This window comes from Girardinichthys multiradiatus, chromosome 19 (assembly GCF_021462225.1).
Source record: "Girardinichthys multiradiatus isolate DD_20200921_A chromosome 19, DD_fGirMul_XY1, whole genome shotgun sequence".
In the NCBI taxonomy this organism is placed as follows: Eukaryota; Metazoa; Chordata; class Actinopteri; order Cyprinodontiformes; family Goodeidae; genus Girardinichthys; species Girardinichthys multiradiatus.
In genome coordinates this window covers 12,095,491-12,110,247 of record NC_061811.1, presented here as the reverse complement: position 1 = coordinate 12,110,247, position 14,757 = coordinate 12,095,491, and the positions used below count along the sequence as shown (strand labels likewise).

At 40.8% G+C, this 14,757-nt stretch overlaps 1 protein-coding gene across 4 annotated transcripts in view; it reads left to right on the top strand.

Moving 5' to 3' along the window:
* Nucleotides 1–13,721, top strand: part of aspg (asparaginase homolog (S. cerevisiae)) — a 30,175-nt gene extending 16,454 nt beyond the window's left edge. Inside the window, exons 9-18 of one of the 4 annotated variants that reach the window (XM_047345339.1) lie at nucleotides 371–556; nucleotides 1,750–1,863; nucleotides 1,974–2,093; nucleotides 5,021–5,116; nucleotides 8,505–8,668; nucleotides 10,952–11,038; nucleotides 11,461–11,560; nucleotides 11,640–11,705; nucleotides 11,813–11,869; nucleotides 13,390–13,721. In XM_047345339.1, the coding sequence (XP_047201295.1) occupies nucleotides 371–556; nucleotides 1,750–1,863; nucleotides 1,974–2,093; nucleotides 5,021–5,116; nucleotides 8,505–8,668; nucleotides 10,952–11,038; nucleotides 11,461–11,560; nucleotides 11,640–11,705; nucleotides 11,813–11,869; nucleotides 13,390–13,434 (1,035 nt within the window). In that variant the 3' untranslated portion in view covers nucleotides 13,435–13,721. The other 3 variants (XM_047345341.1, XM_047345343.1, XM_047345342.1) reach the window with 3 other exon arrangements.
* Nucleotides 13,722–14,757: the final 1,036 nt, after the last annotated feature.

Genomic DNA, 14,757 nt, shown 5'->3' with positions numbered 1-14,757 from the left:
AAAAAATACTGACTTTAAATGTCACATTCTCCTCACACTATTTGCCAAGTGACTTTATGCTCACTAATGGCTTCAGATTAATTGCTCTCCTTCCTACCATTGAAGTCATCTGCTGCTCTAGTCGTATGCCACGGTTAATGATGTGCTATAGGGCCTCCCAGTGCCTGCCAGCCAACCAGTGATTGAGATACTGGTTTTAGAGATGGCACCAGATGGGCATTTAGTAGAGCGAATGGTCCCGTGCATAAGAGTAAAAAGCACTGCAGGAAGAATTACACGGAATACTAACTTCTCAATTTGATGCTATGCAGTTGATTCGGTTGTTAATATGGGATGTTTTTAACTTGAGCTAACTCACATCTGTTTCCAGGTCAGGGCTTTCCTGCAGCCGCCCATGCAGGGCATTGTCCTGGAGACCTACGGAAGTGGAAATGCTCCCGATAACCGTCCTGACCTTTTGGAGGAGTTGAGTAAGGCCACCGACGCTGGTGTCATCATAGTCAACTGCACACAGTGTCTGAGGGGCACTGTGTCAGCCTCCTATGCCACTGGAAGGGTAGGAGATTTTATTCAGTGCTCAGGGCTGTATTATAACAGGAAAATATACACTTGCATTATCATTGTTGAATATTATTTTGACTCGCTCTTTATTTCATTGTAATGTCCACATCACTGTTAGGCTTTAGCATTTTCTTCATTAAAATTTCTAACAGGCATTGGCATCAACTGCTGTGAAAGTCCATCCAATTGGCCAGATATATAATTTTACATTCATTATGTGTTACTAAATACATATATAATTATTTTACTGTTTCATATTTCTTGTGCTACAGTCCATCATGAAATAATTTAAAATGTCACCATGGCTACTCAAAAAGATCCTAACATCTGATTGGTTAATCTGCACATCAGATCAACTGCTGACCAATCACTTTACTCACAGCTGTAATATGGGATTCCTAAATGGGCTGGAATTTAATTTAAGTGTGGTTAAATCAGAGTTGGAAAATGTAAATTTTTCCAGACTTTATTCCTAATCACATTGTTTAGAAAATCTGTGATTCTTTGCTCCCTTCCTTCCTTCCTTGTGTCCATCCATCCTTCCTTCCATCCTACATTCTGTACTTCTTACTATCCTTACTTTTATCCTTTCTTGTGTCCTCCTTGCTACAATGCTACCTTGTATCCTTACATTCTGTATCTGTCCCTCTGTTCTACCTTGTGCCCTTCATCCCGCGCTACATTTCATCCTTCCTTGTTTCTATCCTACTTTGTGTCCTTCTTTACATCCTATCTGGTGTCCAGCCATCCTTTTGACCTTTTGTCCTTCCTTCATTTCTTCTCTCCTCCCTTGTATCATTCCATCCCTCTTTCTCTACTTTGTGTCAAAGATCCATTCCTTTCTAGCTGTGTCCTCACATCTTTCCTGCGTTGCTTCCTTCCTTCCTTATATCCTACCTGGTGTTTTACCATCCTGTATGACTGGTAACAACAGTTTAAATCATTTCTGAAATGTATATTTCAGTCATATCACAGATATACATTTAAATGAATAATTTCACATTTAGCTCAATGACCTACAGAGTTGAACTATTGAAACAATTGAAGAATTTTACATTTATTTCATGTGTATTTCCAGTATTATTTAAATGATCATATACATAAATACTAGTTTATTTTTTTAAATATAGTATACCAAGGGTATGATTAAATATGCTGTGCAAGTTACTTATTCCTCTGAATTTGTAGGTGTTGATGGATGCAGGCCTGATAACTGGCAGTGACATGACTCCTGAAGCTGCCTTGTCAAAACTGTCCTACGTTCTGGCTAAGAAAGAACTCACTTTGGATGCTCAGAAAAAGGTCACCACTTGTTATTTGTGCAAAGGCTTGATTTTTTTTTTTTGGTGTTGATGTGAACTTTTCAAATAAAAACATTTGAAAGGTAAAGACTTGTTTGTTCCCTTGTCCAGTTGATGTCTCAAAACCTGCGAGGTGAAATGATCGCCGACCTCGAAGGAGCCAAACTGTGTCTGAGCGACAACAGGTTCATCCAGGTCATTGCCAAGTCTCTGAGCGTTAGCTGCAAGGAGGTAGGCAGACACACACCTACGCACCTGCAACAACCCTGTAACAGCTAAACAGGATTTTCAACAAATCAGTAGACAATCAAGTCCTAAGTCCCTACATTTCTCTTAGTGGTGTTTTTTTTCTTTTGAATTGACAGGACAGCTCTGTTTCACTTAGTGTCACATTAAACCAATGAAGTGTTACAGAAAATAAATACTGTGTGTTACAATTGTTATCAAAGTGTAGAAAAGTCTTTGACATTTTTCTGGAGGGACAGTTTATGTGCTAAATAGATCAAAACTGTTAGACTTAGTCCTCAAGAGATTAACTCTGCAGCAGAAACATTGCTGAAACAGGTGAAAATTATTGCATTGGTTCACTCGCCTGCCCCGGCCCACTTTCTACCATGCTTAAGGCGATAATGTGACTTGTGAAAGTATTGATGCCTCTTGAATGTTTTTCACAAACACAAAGTAGTGCATAGTTATGAAGTGGTAGAAAAATATTACGTTCTTTTTTATCTTTTGCAAAGAAGCTTGAGAAAAGGGTTTTTATTTTCAAACCCCTTTAATCTGATACCCCAAAAAAACCCTGTGCCTTCAGAAATCCCCTAAATACGGGTCCACCTTCGTATAATTTAAGATTAGATCAAAATTAAACTTTCTGGCCATCATAAAAATGCTACATATGGAAACTGCACACTCTGTACATCATCCTGAACATGCCATCTCTCCAGTGAAACGTGGTGGTGGCAGCATTATGCTGTGGGGATGCTTTTCTCCAGCAGTGAGAGAGAAAATGATTGGAGGTAAATACAGGGTGATCTTTCTAAGAAAACCATTTAGAGGCGGCAACAGACTTAACACTGGGTCAGAGGTTCACCTTCCACTGGGACAACAACCCTGAACATAAAAAACGGAAACTCATTTATCATTTTCCTTCCACTTTGCAATTATGCACTACTTTGTGTTGGTCTATTTCAGGAAACCCAAAATAATGTACAGTACAGACCAAAAGTTTGGACACACCTTCTCATTCAAAGAGTTGTCTTTATTTTCATGACTATGAATATTGTAGCTTCCCACTGAAGGCATCAAAACTATGAATTAACACATGTGGAATTATATACTGAACAAAAAAGTGTGAAACAACTGAAAATATGTCTTATATTCTAGGTTCTTCAAAGTAGCCACCTTTTGCTTTGATTACTGCTCCACACACTCTTGGCATTCTGTTGATGAGCTTCAAGAGGTAGTCACCTGAAATGGTTTTCACTTCACAGGTGTGCCCCGTCAGGTTTAATAAGTGGGATTTCAAGCCTTATAAATGGGGTTGGGACCATCAGTTGTGTTGTGCAGGAGGTGGATACAGTACACAGCTGATAGTCCTACTGAATAGACTGTTAGAATTTGTATTATGGCAAGACAAAAACAGCTAAGTGAAGAAAACGAGTGGCCATCATTACTTTAAGAAATGAAGGTCAGTCAGTCCGAACAATTGGGAAAACTGAAAGTGTCCCCAAGTGCAGTCGCAAAACCATCAAGCGCTACAAAGAAACTGGCTCACATGAGGACCGCCCCAGGAAAGGAAGACCAAGAGTCACCTCTGCTGCGGACGATAAGTTCATCCGAGTCACCAGCCTCAGAAATCACAGGTTAACAGCAGCTCAGATTAGAGAACAGGTCAATGCCACACAGAGTTCTAGCAGCAGACACATCTCTAGAACAACTGTTAAGAGGAGAATGTGTGAATCAGGCCTTCATGGTAAAATAGCTGCTAGGAAACCACTGCTGAGGACAGGCAACAAGCAGAAGAGACTTGTTTGGGCTAAAGAACACAAGGAATGGACATTAGACCAGTGGAAATCTGTGCTTTGGTCTGATGAGTCCAAGTTTGAGATCTTTGGTTCCAACCACCATGTCTTTGTGCGGCGCAGAAGAGGTGAACGGATGGACTCTACATGCCTGGTTCCCACCGTGAAGCATGGTGGAGGAGGTGTGATGGTGTGGGGTTGCTTTGGTGGTGACACTGTTGGGGATTTATTCAAAATTAAAGGCATACTGAACCAACATGGCTACCACAGCATCTTGCAGCGCCATGCTATTCCATCCGGTTTGCGTTTAGTTGGACCATCATTTATTTTTCAACAGGACAATGACCCCAAACACACCTCCAGGCTGTGTAAGGGCTATTTGACCAAGAAGGAGAGTGATGGGGTGCTGCATCAGATGACCTGGCCACCATAGTCACCGGACCTGAACCTAATCGAGATGGTTTGGGGTGAGCTGGACCGCAGAGTGAAGGCAAAAGGGCCAACAAGTGCTAAGCATCTCTGGGAACTCCTTCAAGACTGTTGGAAAACCATTTCAGGTGACTACCTCTTGAAGCTCATCAACAGAATGCCAAGAGTGTGCGGAGCAGTCATCAAAGCAAAAGGTGGCTACTTTGAAGAACCTAGAATATAAGACATATTTTCAGTTGTTTCACACTTTTTTGTTCAGTATATAATTCCACGTGTTAATTCATAGTTTTGATGCCTTCAGTGTGAAGCTACAATATTCATAGTCATGAAAATAAAGACAACTCTTTGAATGAGAAGGTGTGTCCAAACCTTTGGTCTGTACTGTATATTCAGGTTTGTGTTAGTGATGAATGATATGGAATTGAATGTTTTTCCCAATACTTTGTAGTATTTGTTTGCGAAAGTGAGAAAAAGTGATGATAAAAAGTATTTAAAAATCCATTGCAGTTTTTTTGGCAATGAATTGAATGGCTTTGATGGCACACAACTGCAGTCAGTGCCTCACAAACAAACTGGTCTTTATAAGACAAAAAAGTAACTTGAGATTGAATGGGCTACGTTGCTTTAGGGTACCAGAGACATCAAGTAGTTTTTACCATTAGACATGACACAATAACTGCATTTAATCATATCCAACATGTCCAACAGGAGCTGGAAGCCATACGTGATGCCCTAACTCCTTCGCTGGCATGTGCTGCTGCTAAGATTGGGGACACAGAGGCCTTAGAAGCCCTTAAAGAAATGGTAAGCAACCCTATCACAACTGTTCAGCACATTCTAGCTTTCATCATTCTTCCTAAACCAATATGGTTTTTTTTGTTGTTGTTGACAAAAGCTTCAAACACAGTTTAGCAATAACCTTGTACGTCAGTAGAGAAGCATTTTGACCTCTCTTATCCTGTCATGTTTGGGTAGAAAGGTCATGTCCACTATTTGAGGTCAGACACTGATAATTTGCCATAAAAGTCAAGGTTTTGCAACCATGGTCAGTCTTTCTATTTGTTTTGCTTTTTTGTTAGAAGTTATTATTAACCCTGATAAAATCTACCCTGATGAAACTCAAGCTTCATGCATCTTGTGACATCACATAAGGTGTGGGGCAACTGAGTATCAGAGGATTTTGAGTATATCATTTTTCACTCTTTATTTGTGTGGTTTAATTCAAATGGCTTTTTTAAAGGTGTTTTCGTGTATTCAATGTGGCGGCAGAATACGTTTGAGCTGTGTCTAAAAACACTTCATGGATTTCAGGAATTTTGGCAACTTTAAAACACATGGAAGAGGTTTGTGAAGAACAGGGCAGATTGGAATGGCCAGATTTCATTATCCTTAGTTATCATTTTAAGCCGAGTTGTAATAGGAATTATAAGATCTGGTCAATGTTTTCCATTAAGACAGTTTTCACGTTGCAACAGTGTTCCCTTCAGACCTGCTGCATGCCTCATTACCTTTGCCGAACTCAACTGCCAGGCAGACAGATGTATAATCTTCACAGAAAATGTACGGGAATAACCAGATCATGCCACAGATTTAAAATCAGATTCTGGTCTGAATGTCTAGCTCATTCCCTAACTTTAATCTTCTTCCGCTGAAGCTATTCTTTCCTACGTGTGCTGTAGGTCATCGTCGCAGTAAAAGATCTAATTAAACTTCACCTTTCTAGCAAAGCCTGAACATTGTGTGCCAATGTTGTCCAATATTTGGAACTGCCTCTAACTGACCCAAACCATGATGCTACTACCACTATGCTTCACTGTGGGTATGACAATGTTTTTGGGCCAAACATCGCTTATTATCATGGTAAAAAAAAGTTTAACTTTGGTTTCATCAGACTGTACCACAGTTTCCTGCATGAAAAAAAATCAGTTTTGGAGGGATGTCCAGTTCCTAATAATGTCACTGTTGCACCACATTTTCTTCCCTTGGTGACTGTCTTCACTGTGTTTCATGGTAGATCAAATGCCTTGGAAATTACTTTGTACTCTTCTTCTGACTGATACCTCTTTGACAGTGAGATCCGTCTGATGCTTTGGAAACTTCCCATGGCTTTTGCTGTAGGATGCGACTAAGAAAAAATCAGGAAAAGCTTATTAGGCACTTTAGGTGATAGCAAGTGTTAACTGAGTTTAAATGTGGTGGTTAATTCTGAAATACACTGCTCAAAAAAATAAAAGGAACACTGAAATAACACATCCTAGATCTGAATGAATGAAATATTCTCATTGAATACTTTGTTCTGTACAAAGTTGAATGTGCTGACAACAAAATCAGACAACAATCATCAATGGAAATCAAATTTATTAACTAATGGAGGCCTGGATTTGGAGTCACACACAAAACTAAAGTGGAAAAATACACTACAGGCTGATCCAACTTTGATGTAATGTCCTTAAAACAAGTCAAAATGAAACTCAGTATTGTGTGTGGCCTCCACGTGTCTGTATGACCTCCCTACAACACCTGGGCATGCTCCTGGTGAGACGGTGGATGGTCTCCTGAGGGATCTCCTCCCAGACCTGGACTAAAGCATCCACCAACTCCTGGACAGTCTGTGGTGCAACGTGACGTAGGTGGATGGAGCGAGACATGATGTCCCAGATGTGCTCAATCGGATTCAGGTCTGGAGAACGGGCGGGCCAGTCCACAGCTTCAATGTCTTCATCTTGCAGGAACTGCTGACACACTCCAGCCACATGAGGTCTAGCATTGTCCTGCATTAGGAGGAACCCAGGGCCAACCGCACCAGCATATGGTCTCACAAAGTGTCTGAGGATCTCATCTCGGTACCTGATGGCAGTCAGGCTACCTCTGGTGAGCACATGGAGGGTCATGCGGCCCTCCAAAGAAATGCCACCCCACACCATTACTGACCCACCGCCAAACCGGTCATGCTGAAGGATGTTGCAGGCAGCAGATCGCTCTCCACGGTGTCTCCAGACTCTGTCACGTCTGTCACATGTGCTCAGTGTGAACCTGCTTTCATCTGTGAAGAGCACAGGGCACCAGTGGCGAATTTGCCAATCCTGGTGTTCTCTGGCAAATGCCAAGCGTCCTACATGGTGTTGGGCTGTGAGCACAACCCCCATTTGTGGACGTCGGGCCCTCATACCATCCTCATGGAGTCGGTTTCTAACCGTTTGTGCAGACACATGCACATTTGTGGCCTGCTGGAGGTCATTTTTCCGGTGCTCTGGCAGTGCTCCTCCTCTTCCTCCTTGCACAAATGCGGAGGTAGAGGTCCTGCTGCTGGGTTGTTGCCCTCCTACGGCGTCCTCCACGTCTCCTGGTGTACTGGCCTGTCTCCTGGTAGCGCCTCCAGGCTCTGGACACTACGCTGACAGACACAGCAAACCTTCTTGCCACAGCTCGCATTGATGTGCCATCCTGGATGAGCTGCACTACCTGAGCCACTTGTGTGGGTTGTAGAGTCCGTCTCATGTTACCACGAGTGTGAAAACATCACCAACATTCAAAGTGACCAAAACATCAGCCAGAAAGCAGAGGTACTGAGAAGTGGTCTGTGGTCCCCACCTGCAGAACCACTCCTTTATTGAGTGTCTTGCTAATCACCAAAGATTTCCCCCTGTTGTCTTTTCCATTTGTACAACAGGATGTGAAATTGATTGTCAATCAGTGTTGCTTCCTAAGTGGACAGTTTGATTTCACAGAAGTTTGATTTACTTGGAGTTATATTGTTGTTTAAGTGTTCCCTTTATTTTTTTGAGCAGTGTATATTCTAGGACAGTCTGCTCACTTACGCAACCATATCTTGCTAGTTTAAAAAAATGTGTTCTCTGTAAAAGATTTCAGTTTGTTTTTCAATTGAGTTGCACAGGTTTGCACAGGGTTTACATTTTCACAACACTAAATCACTAAAATCCTGATGTGTAAATCCATACTATACATTTGTTAGTGGGGAGAAAATACACGACTGGATAGTGTCTTTAAAGCCAGTATTTTAAGTTTCCACAGTTATTTTTTAAAATACAGCTAAGAACTTTCAAACTGAGGTTTGCTGTCATATTACATAAAACCGTACGTGTACATGTGTTATTTTATTTACAACAGTAGCCAGTTTGCTTATAATAAAGGTCAGTCTGTGTGGCTGTGTGCTGATTTTCCTGTGTTACAGGGAAGCGACTTGCGTCTGGGTGACTTTGATGGACGCACGCCTCTGCATGTTGCTGCTTGCGAGGGTCACCTCAGACTTGTGCAATACCTGCTCAATCAGGGAGCTTCCGTCCATGCCAAAGATCGCTATGGAGACACGCCCCTGTGCAACGCCGTGCGCTTCAGGTAAAAGCGCATCGAGTGCTGATGTGTTTGTTTTTAATCTGCTCATTAAATTTATGAAGTTGCAGATATTTAAAATCCCCCTCTTAGCCATTAGCAACAATTGTCATTCCTCACAGAGATTGAAGTGTTTTTCTGAAAACATGTTGTTAATAGCTGCTATAGAAGAGATTTCATTAAACGAGCTGCTGCGAGGCAGGGAATTTGGTTCTGCTTAAATGAGAAGGGAAAAGCGTCTCTGTTAGTGGGGGAAAAAATCAGAGGAGAGGCTCATAATGGAGTTTAGAGGCCAACAATAATTACAAACTAATTAGGCTAATTGTCATCTGACAGTTTAGAGAGTCTCTGCGTTTACAAGCGCCTTCATTTTCCCCCTAAAATCTTTCTGAATGTTTGCTAGTGAATAGCCACGCTTCATGTTTCCATGTTGGAGCGATAATTAGGCCCGAGGGGGGAAAAGGTATGTGTCACAGCTGTACCACATGGCTCTTTTAACGGTTGGCACAGCAAGCGTGGACTTGTTTCCTTTGTGATAGTGGAGTAATCCATCGGGCCACAGGCACCTGTTGTTACTGAACCTGTCCTACAGAATGTTGTACAGCTTTGGTCGGCAGAACCCTTCTGTAATGGACTGTTAGCAACCCAACAGAACTGAGGCTTGGAGGCACTGTCTGTACTGCTGATGTATTTTGCCACCGACATTTCACACTGCAGCTTGACGTCCATATAAGGAAAAGCTAAAAGTCACACAGACAGAAGCTTGAAGAACAAATGTGAGGCGTGCCTTTCGAACCAGTCCTACCAGCTCGCTCCCAGTTTCACAGATGAAAGATACTAGTTTGTTTCTTCTTTTACAAGACTTCTTTGTCCTTCCATGAGTTTCTGTGGATGTTACTTTACATAACCTAAAGAATAAACTGATTGTTGTTATTTTGCCCTGTTGTCTTTAACAATTGTTTTATGGACCGTGGAGCTCAGAGGTGAACAGTTGTAGATATCTGGCTTAACTTGCTGTGTCTTGTCACAGTGACTGTCCCTGCAGGTGACTCCTGTGTGGGTGGCTCAATGTGGGGGATAAGGAACATGTCTTTACTTGTCAGACAACAACTCCTGCCACATTAACTCTTTGAACGGCATAATAAAATAAGTGTGAACCAATATTTCCTTGGAAGTAGTCAAAGCCAAATATTGCATCCCTGTGAAGTAATTTAACATTACACCAGCACAAAGGTGTTTAATAATCTCAGAGTAAACATTTCAAGTGTTGGTTCTTATGAACAATTAAAATCAAATGTGCTTTAGAAGCAATCTGTTTCAGATAGGGTGAGACAACATAAAAAAAGCAACAAGATAATCATCATTCAGGTAAAATTGAATTAACTGATTTCAACCTGACCACAAAAGTTACCTTTAAGATCCTAAAACGTTGTCTGTTTTTCAACCTACATATTTTCCTTTTTGTATTTTAGCTGAATTTACCTGAAAACATGTAAAAAATGTAATAAAAATAGGTTTTGACACATTTAAAAAAAAGGTACAGGACAGTCTGTGGACAACTTGAGATAAGTGCATCAGAGGAGGCACTAAAAGTTCTACAGCAACTTTTAAAAATTCAATTCAGTTAGAAATACTTTATTTATCTCAAAGGAAAGTTAAGTGTTGTAACTCATACAAGTTTCTTTAAGTAGTTGTTATAGATGGGGATGGCTGTGGACAGGAAGGATCTCCTGTAGCAGTCAGTACTGCAGTGGATCTGAAGAAACCTCTGACTGAAGATGGTCTCAAGCTGAATGACTTAGGAACAAATATAGACGAACCGCAGCTTTAGAGTTGGATCATATACTTTAGATAGGAAAGCTTTTTTTGACACTTCAGACACTGTGAAGGACACACTAATAATAAAAGGTCTTTTATGTTGGACATTAAACAAAATGAGGTCTTGGGCTCCTCAGCTCTAAGAGGAGCCTTTTTTTTTTCTCCAAACACTTTAAAAAAGGTAAGAAACAGGCAGAAGTAGACATATGTTTCTGAGTAATCAAAAATCATTAAAATCATAAAATATGATATTAATATTAATATTTTTTAATCTGTTGATTTATCATTTTAAACCATTTAATTTATAAGAACTTAAAGTTGTTCCAGTGAGGTGGTGGCATTTTGAATGAGCTGACATTAAAAAGATACAATAGATGTATAAAATCTCCTTATTGTCCTGCCTTACACTAAACCAGTGAACTACAGTGAAAATGTGACCTTGCTGGGAATCTGTACTTTCATCTTGTTTAGGCACAAGGAAGTCGTGAGGCTGCTGAGAAAGACCGGAGCCCACTTCTCAAGAGAGCAGATGGAAGAAGCAGGAACTGAGCTGTGCAGGTCAGATGGACTAGAAGGATGTCTTCAGACTGTACACAAGCAGATGCACACACTTGTTGGTCGCTACGCTAGCCATGCTGACCCATCCTGCATAGCTGACACAGATCCAACCAGTTATTCAAGTGTTACAAAAAATAATGTAAGAATGCGGCTTGGCTGCATAGTTCTGGACCAAATCTGCATCTCCACAGCGCACAAAGAGGGTTCTGTAATTTGTCTTCACAAGATACTCAACTGGTTGTGTCAAGACCTATTCAGAGCCTTTCGTGCTTTATCAGTTAAGACAAAGAAAAAGCATCTGCCAATCTGTTGATTTGTTCCATTGATGTGTTGGCTCAGTTTCAGGAAAATGTTTTTCTTCTCCCTCAGTTTGTTTCATTCCGTATTTTGCTTTAATAAAAGTGCAATACTCTGTGTGTCAGCCTCGCGGCGAGTGGTGATAAAGACGGCCTGGATATCTGGAGGATCGCCGGGGCAGATATGACCAAGCCAGGCTACGACGGAAAGACGGCTATTGAAGTGGTGGGTTGAGAGAGACTTGGGCTGCTGTGATTACACTTTTCAATTCATAAAATCGAATAACCCTCTTTATCTGTCTCAGGCTCAAGCTGCAGGTAGCAAGGATGTGGTGGAGTTTTTAACTTCGAACATAACCAGCAAATCCATGGTAAACAGTTTACCATATTCCTACAAACTCCAGCATAAACCTAAATTCACTTAAATCAAACCAATGCCTTAATTCTGCCTATTAATTACTTGTCTTGTTCATTTCAGACCATATTTGGAGAATTAAATGAATATGATGAATATAATATTGATGATGATGATGAGGTAAATAAGATGTAGTGAACTTTCCAGTTTGTTACTCCTTTCCCACAGCGAACATGTCTGCCTCAGCTCCCCTTTATTCAGAATGCTTTTATCCATTAATCCCATCATTAAAAAGCTTATCCAGCTAATTATAGGCACACAAGGTCAAATGATCAGTTTCATTTGCCAACATGTAGACAAACACATTCACACCCTTGTGGTTGGAAGAGGCCTAAATTTGTTCAGTGTTCTGAAGAAACTGACAGATGATCTGAAACAGTCGACTTAGATTTTAGAGAAGGGAGGAGAGTGGGAAGAAAGTAGGTATTGTTCTAGAAACGCAGGTTTAGATGTGGAAAATATAGAGGAGCTACAGTGCAATGCAAAAGTATTTACACCCTTTGAATCTTTTCACATTTTGTCTTGTCAACTACAAACGTCAATGTATTTTATTGGGAACTTATATGATCCATCAACACAAAGTAGCACGATTGTGAAATCGAAGGAAAAGGATTTTTCACAAATAAAATCTGAATTGTGTGGCATGCATTTGTATTCAGCCCCCCTGAGTACTACTGATTAAGACCATCTTTTACGTCTTTTGGGGCATGTTTCTACCAGCTTTGTCCATTTAGAGATTTCAGCACATTCTTCTTGGCAAAATAGTTCAAGCTCAGTCAGATTGGATGGAGAGCAACTGTAAACCTAAAATTTCAAGTCTTCTTACAGATTCTGAACTGGTCTGCTTTCCTCTCCGTGTTGAAGAAAAGCATCCCTGTAGCATGATGTGGGTTTTTTCTTGTCGCTCTTTTATAAGGACCTGATTTGTGGACTGTTGTCCCGTGGATCTCTGCAACTCCTCCAGAGTTACCATGAGCCTCTTTGCTGTCCTTTTTAGTTTAGACCAACCTCATCTGTCCAGCTAAATAATTGTTTAAAGCTGCAAATGTTACATGACCTTTCGAAAACAGACAACATAATTTTTAATAAAAGTCTACAAAAAAAATTTTTTTTGTCATTTTTAAGGAACCACCATTTTATTTTTATTTTTAGGTTCTACACTAAAGATAAACATAGTTTCCAACCCAATGACAAGAAAAAAAAATATTTCTGGTACTTTTGTTGTCATTCTGCTGTGGAATTTCAATTCAATTGTTCCATGAAAAAAACCCTGAAAAACTACTAAAAACCTGCAACCTGGGTTATCATATCTATATTTAAAAACATTGGTTATTAAATATAACCATAAACGGTGGTAGAGTGGTTATCACTGTTGCCTTGCAGCAAGAAGGTCCAGGGTTTGCCTCCTGCCTGGAGGTCTTTCTGCATGGAGTTTGCATGTTCTAGGCCTCCCAGAGTCCAAAAACATAACTGTTAGGTTAATTGGTCTCTCTCAATTGCACTTTGGTATGAGTGGGTGTATGCATGTTTGTTTCTCCTGCACACACTAATCTTACATGTGTGTAAATGTGCTTGTGTAGAAATCCTGAAACAGTTGTCATGTCTTTCAGGACTTAGTATCCTTTCTTTTGATTTGGCAGAACGGTGCAGGGATCGAGTTCACTGCCATACCAACAGTGCTGTGAGCCAACTCCGTTCCTGACAAGCCGCCCTCTACATCCTGTCCACCTTTGTGTTTGGTGTTTGACCTCTATTTAATATGTGCTCATATCAGTTTATACATCCAAACATGTCTATACCACATTATCACCACTAATTTTAATTTATGCAGCCTTGAAAGGGAAATACTACATGTACAGTACCTTGCGAAAATATTCGGCCCCCTTGAACTTTTCAACCTCTTGCCACATTTCAGGCTTCAAACATAAAGATATAAAATTCAAATTTTTTGTGAAGAATCAACAACAAGTGAGACACAATCATGAAGTGGAATGAAATTTATTGGATGTGTCAAACTTGTTTATCAAATAAACTGAAAAGTGGGGTGTGTAATATTATTGAGCCCCCTTGCGTTAATACTTTGTAGCTCCACCCTTTGCTGCAATTACAGCTGCAAGTCGCTTGGGGTATGTCTCTTCAGTTTTCCACATCAAGAGACTGAAATTCTTGCCCATTCTTCCTTGCAAAACAGCTCGAGCTCAGTGAGGTTGGATGGAGAGCGTTCATGAACAGCAGTCTTCAGCTCTTTCCACAGATTCTCGATTGGATTCAGGTCTGAACTTTGACTTGGCCATTCCAACACCTGGATACGTTTATTTGTGAACCATTCCATTGTAGATTTGGCTTTATGTTTTGGATCATTGTCTTGTTGGAAGATAAATCTCCGTCCCAGTCTCAGGTCTCTTGCAGACTCCAACAGGTTTTCTTCCAGAATGGTTCTGTATTTGGCCCCATCCATCTTCTCATCAATTTTGACCATCTTCCCTGTCCCTGCTGAAGAAAAGCAGACCCAAACCATGATGCTGCCACCACCATGTTTGACAGTGGGGATGGTGTGTTCAGGGTGATGAGCTGTGTTGCTTTTACGTCAAACATATCGTTTTGTATTGTGGCCAAACAGTTGGATTTTGGTTTCATCTGACCAGAGCACCTTCTTCCACATGTTTGGTGTGTCTCTCAGGTGGCTTGTGGCAAACTTTAAACGAGACTTTTTATGGATATCTTTGAGAAATGGCTTTCTTCTTGCCACTCTTCCATAAAGGCCAGATTTGTGCAGTGTACGACTGATTGTTGTTCTATGGACAGACTCTCCCACCTCAGCTGTAGATCTCTGCAGTTCATCCAGAGTGATCATGGGCCTCTTGGCTGCATCTCTGATCAATCTTCTCCTTGTTCAAGATGAAAGTTTAGAGGGACGGCCGGGTCTTGGTAGATTTGCAGTGGTCTGATACTTCTTCTATTTCAATATGATTGCTTGCAGAACCCTGAGACTATCACAGAGGAGGTGC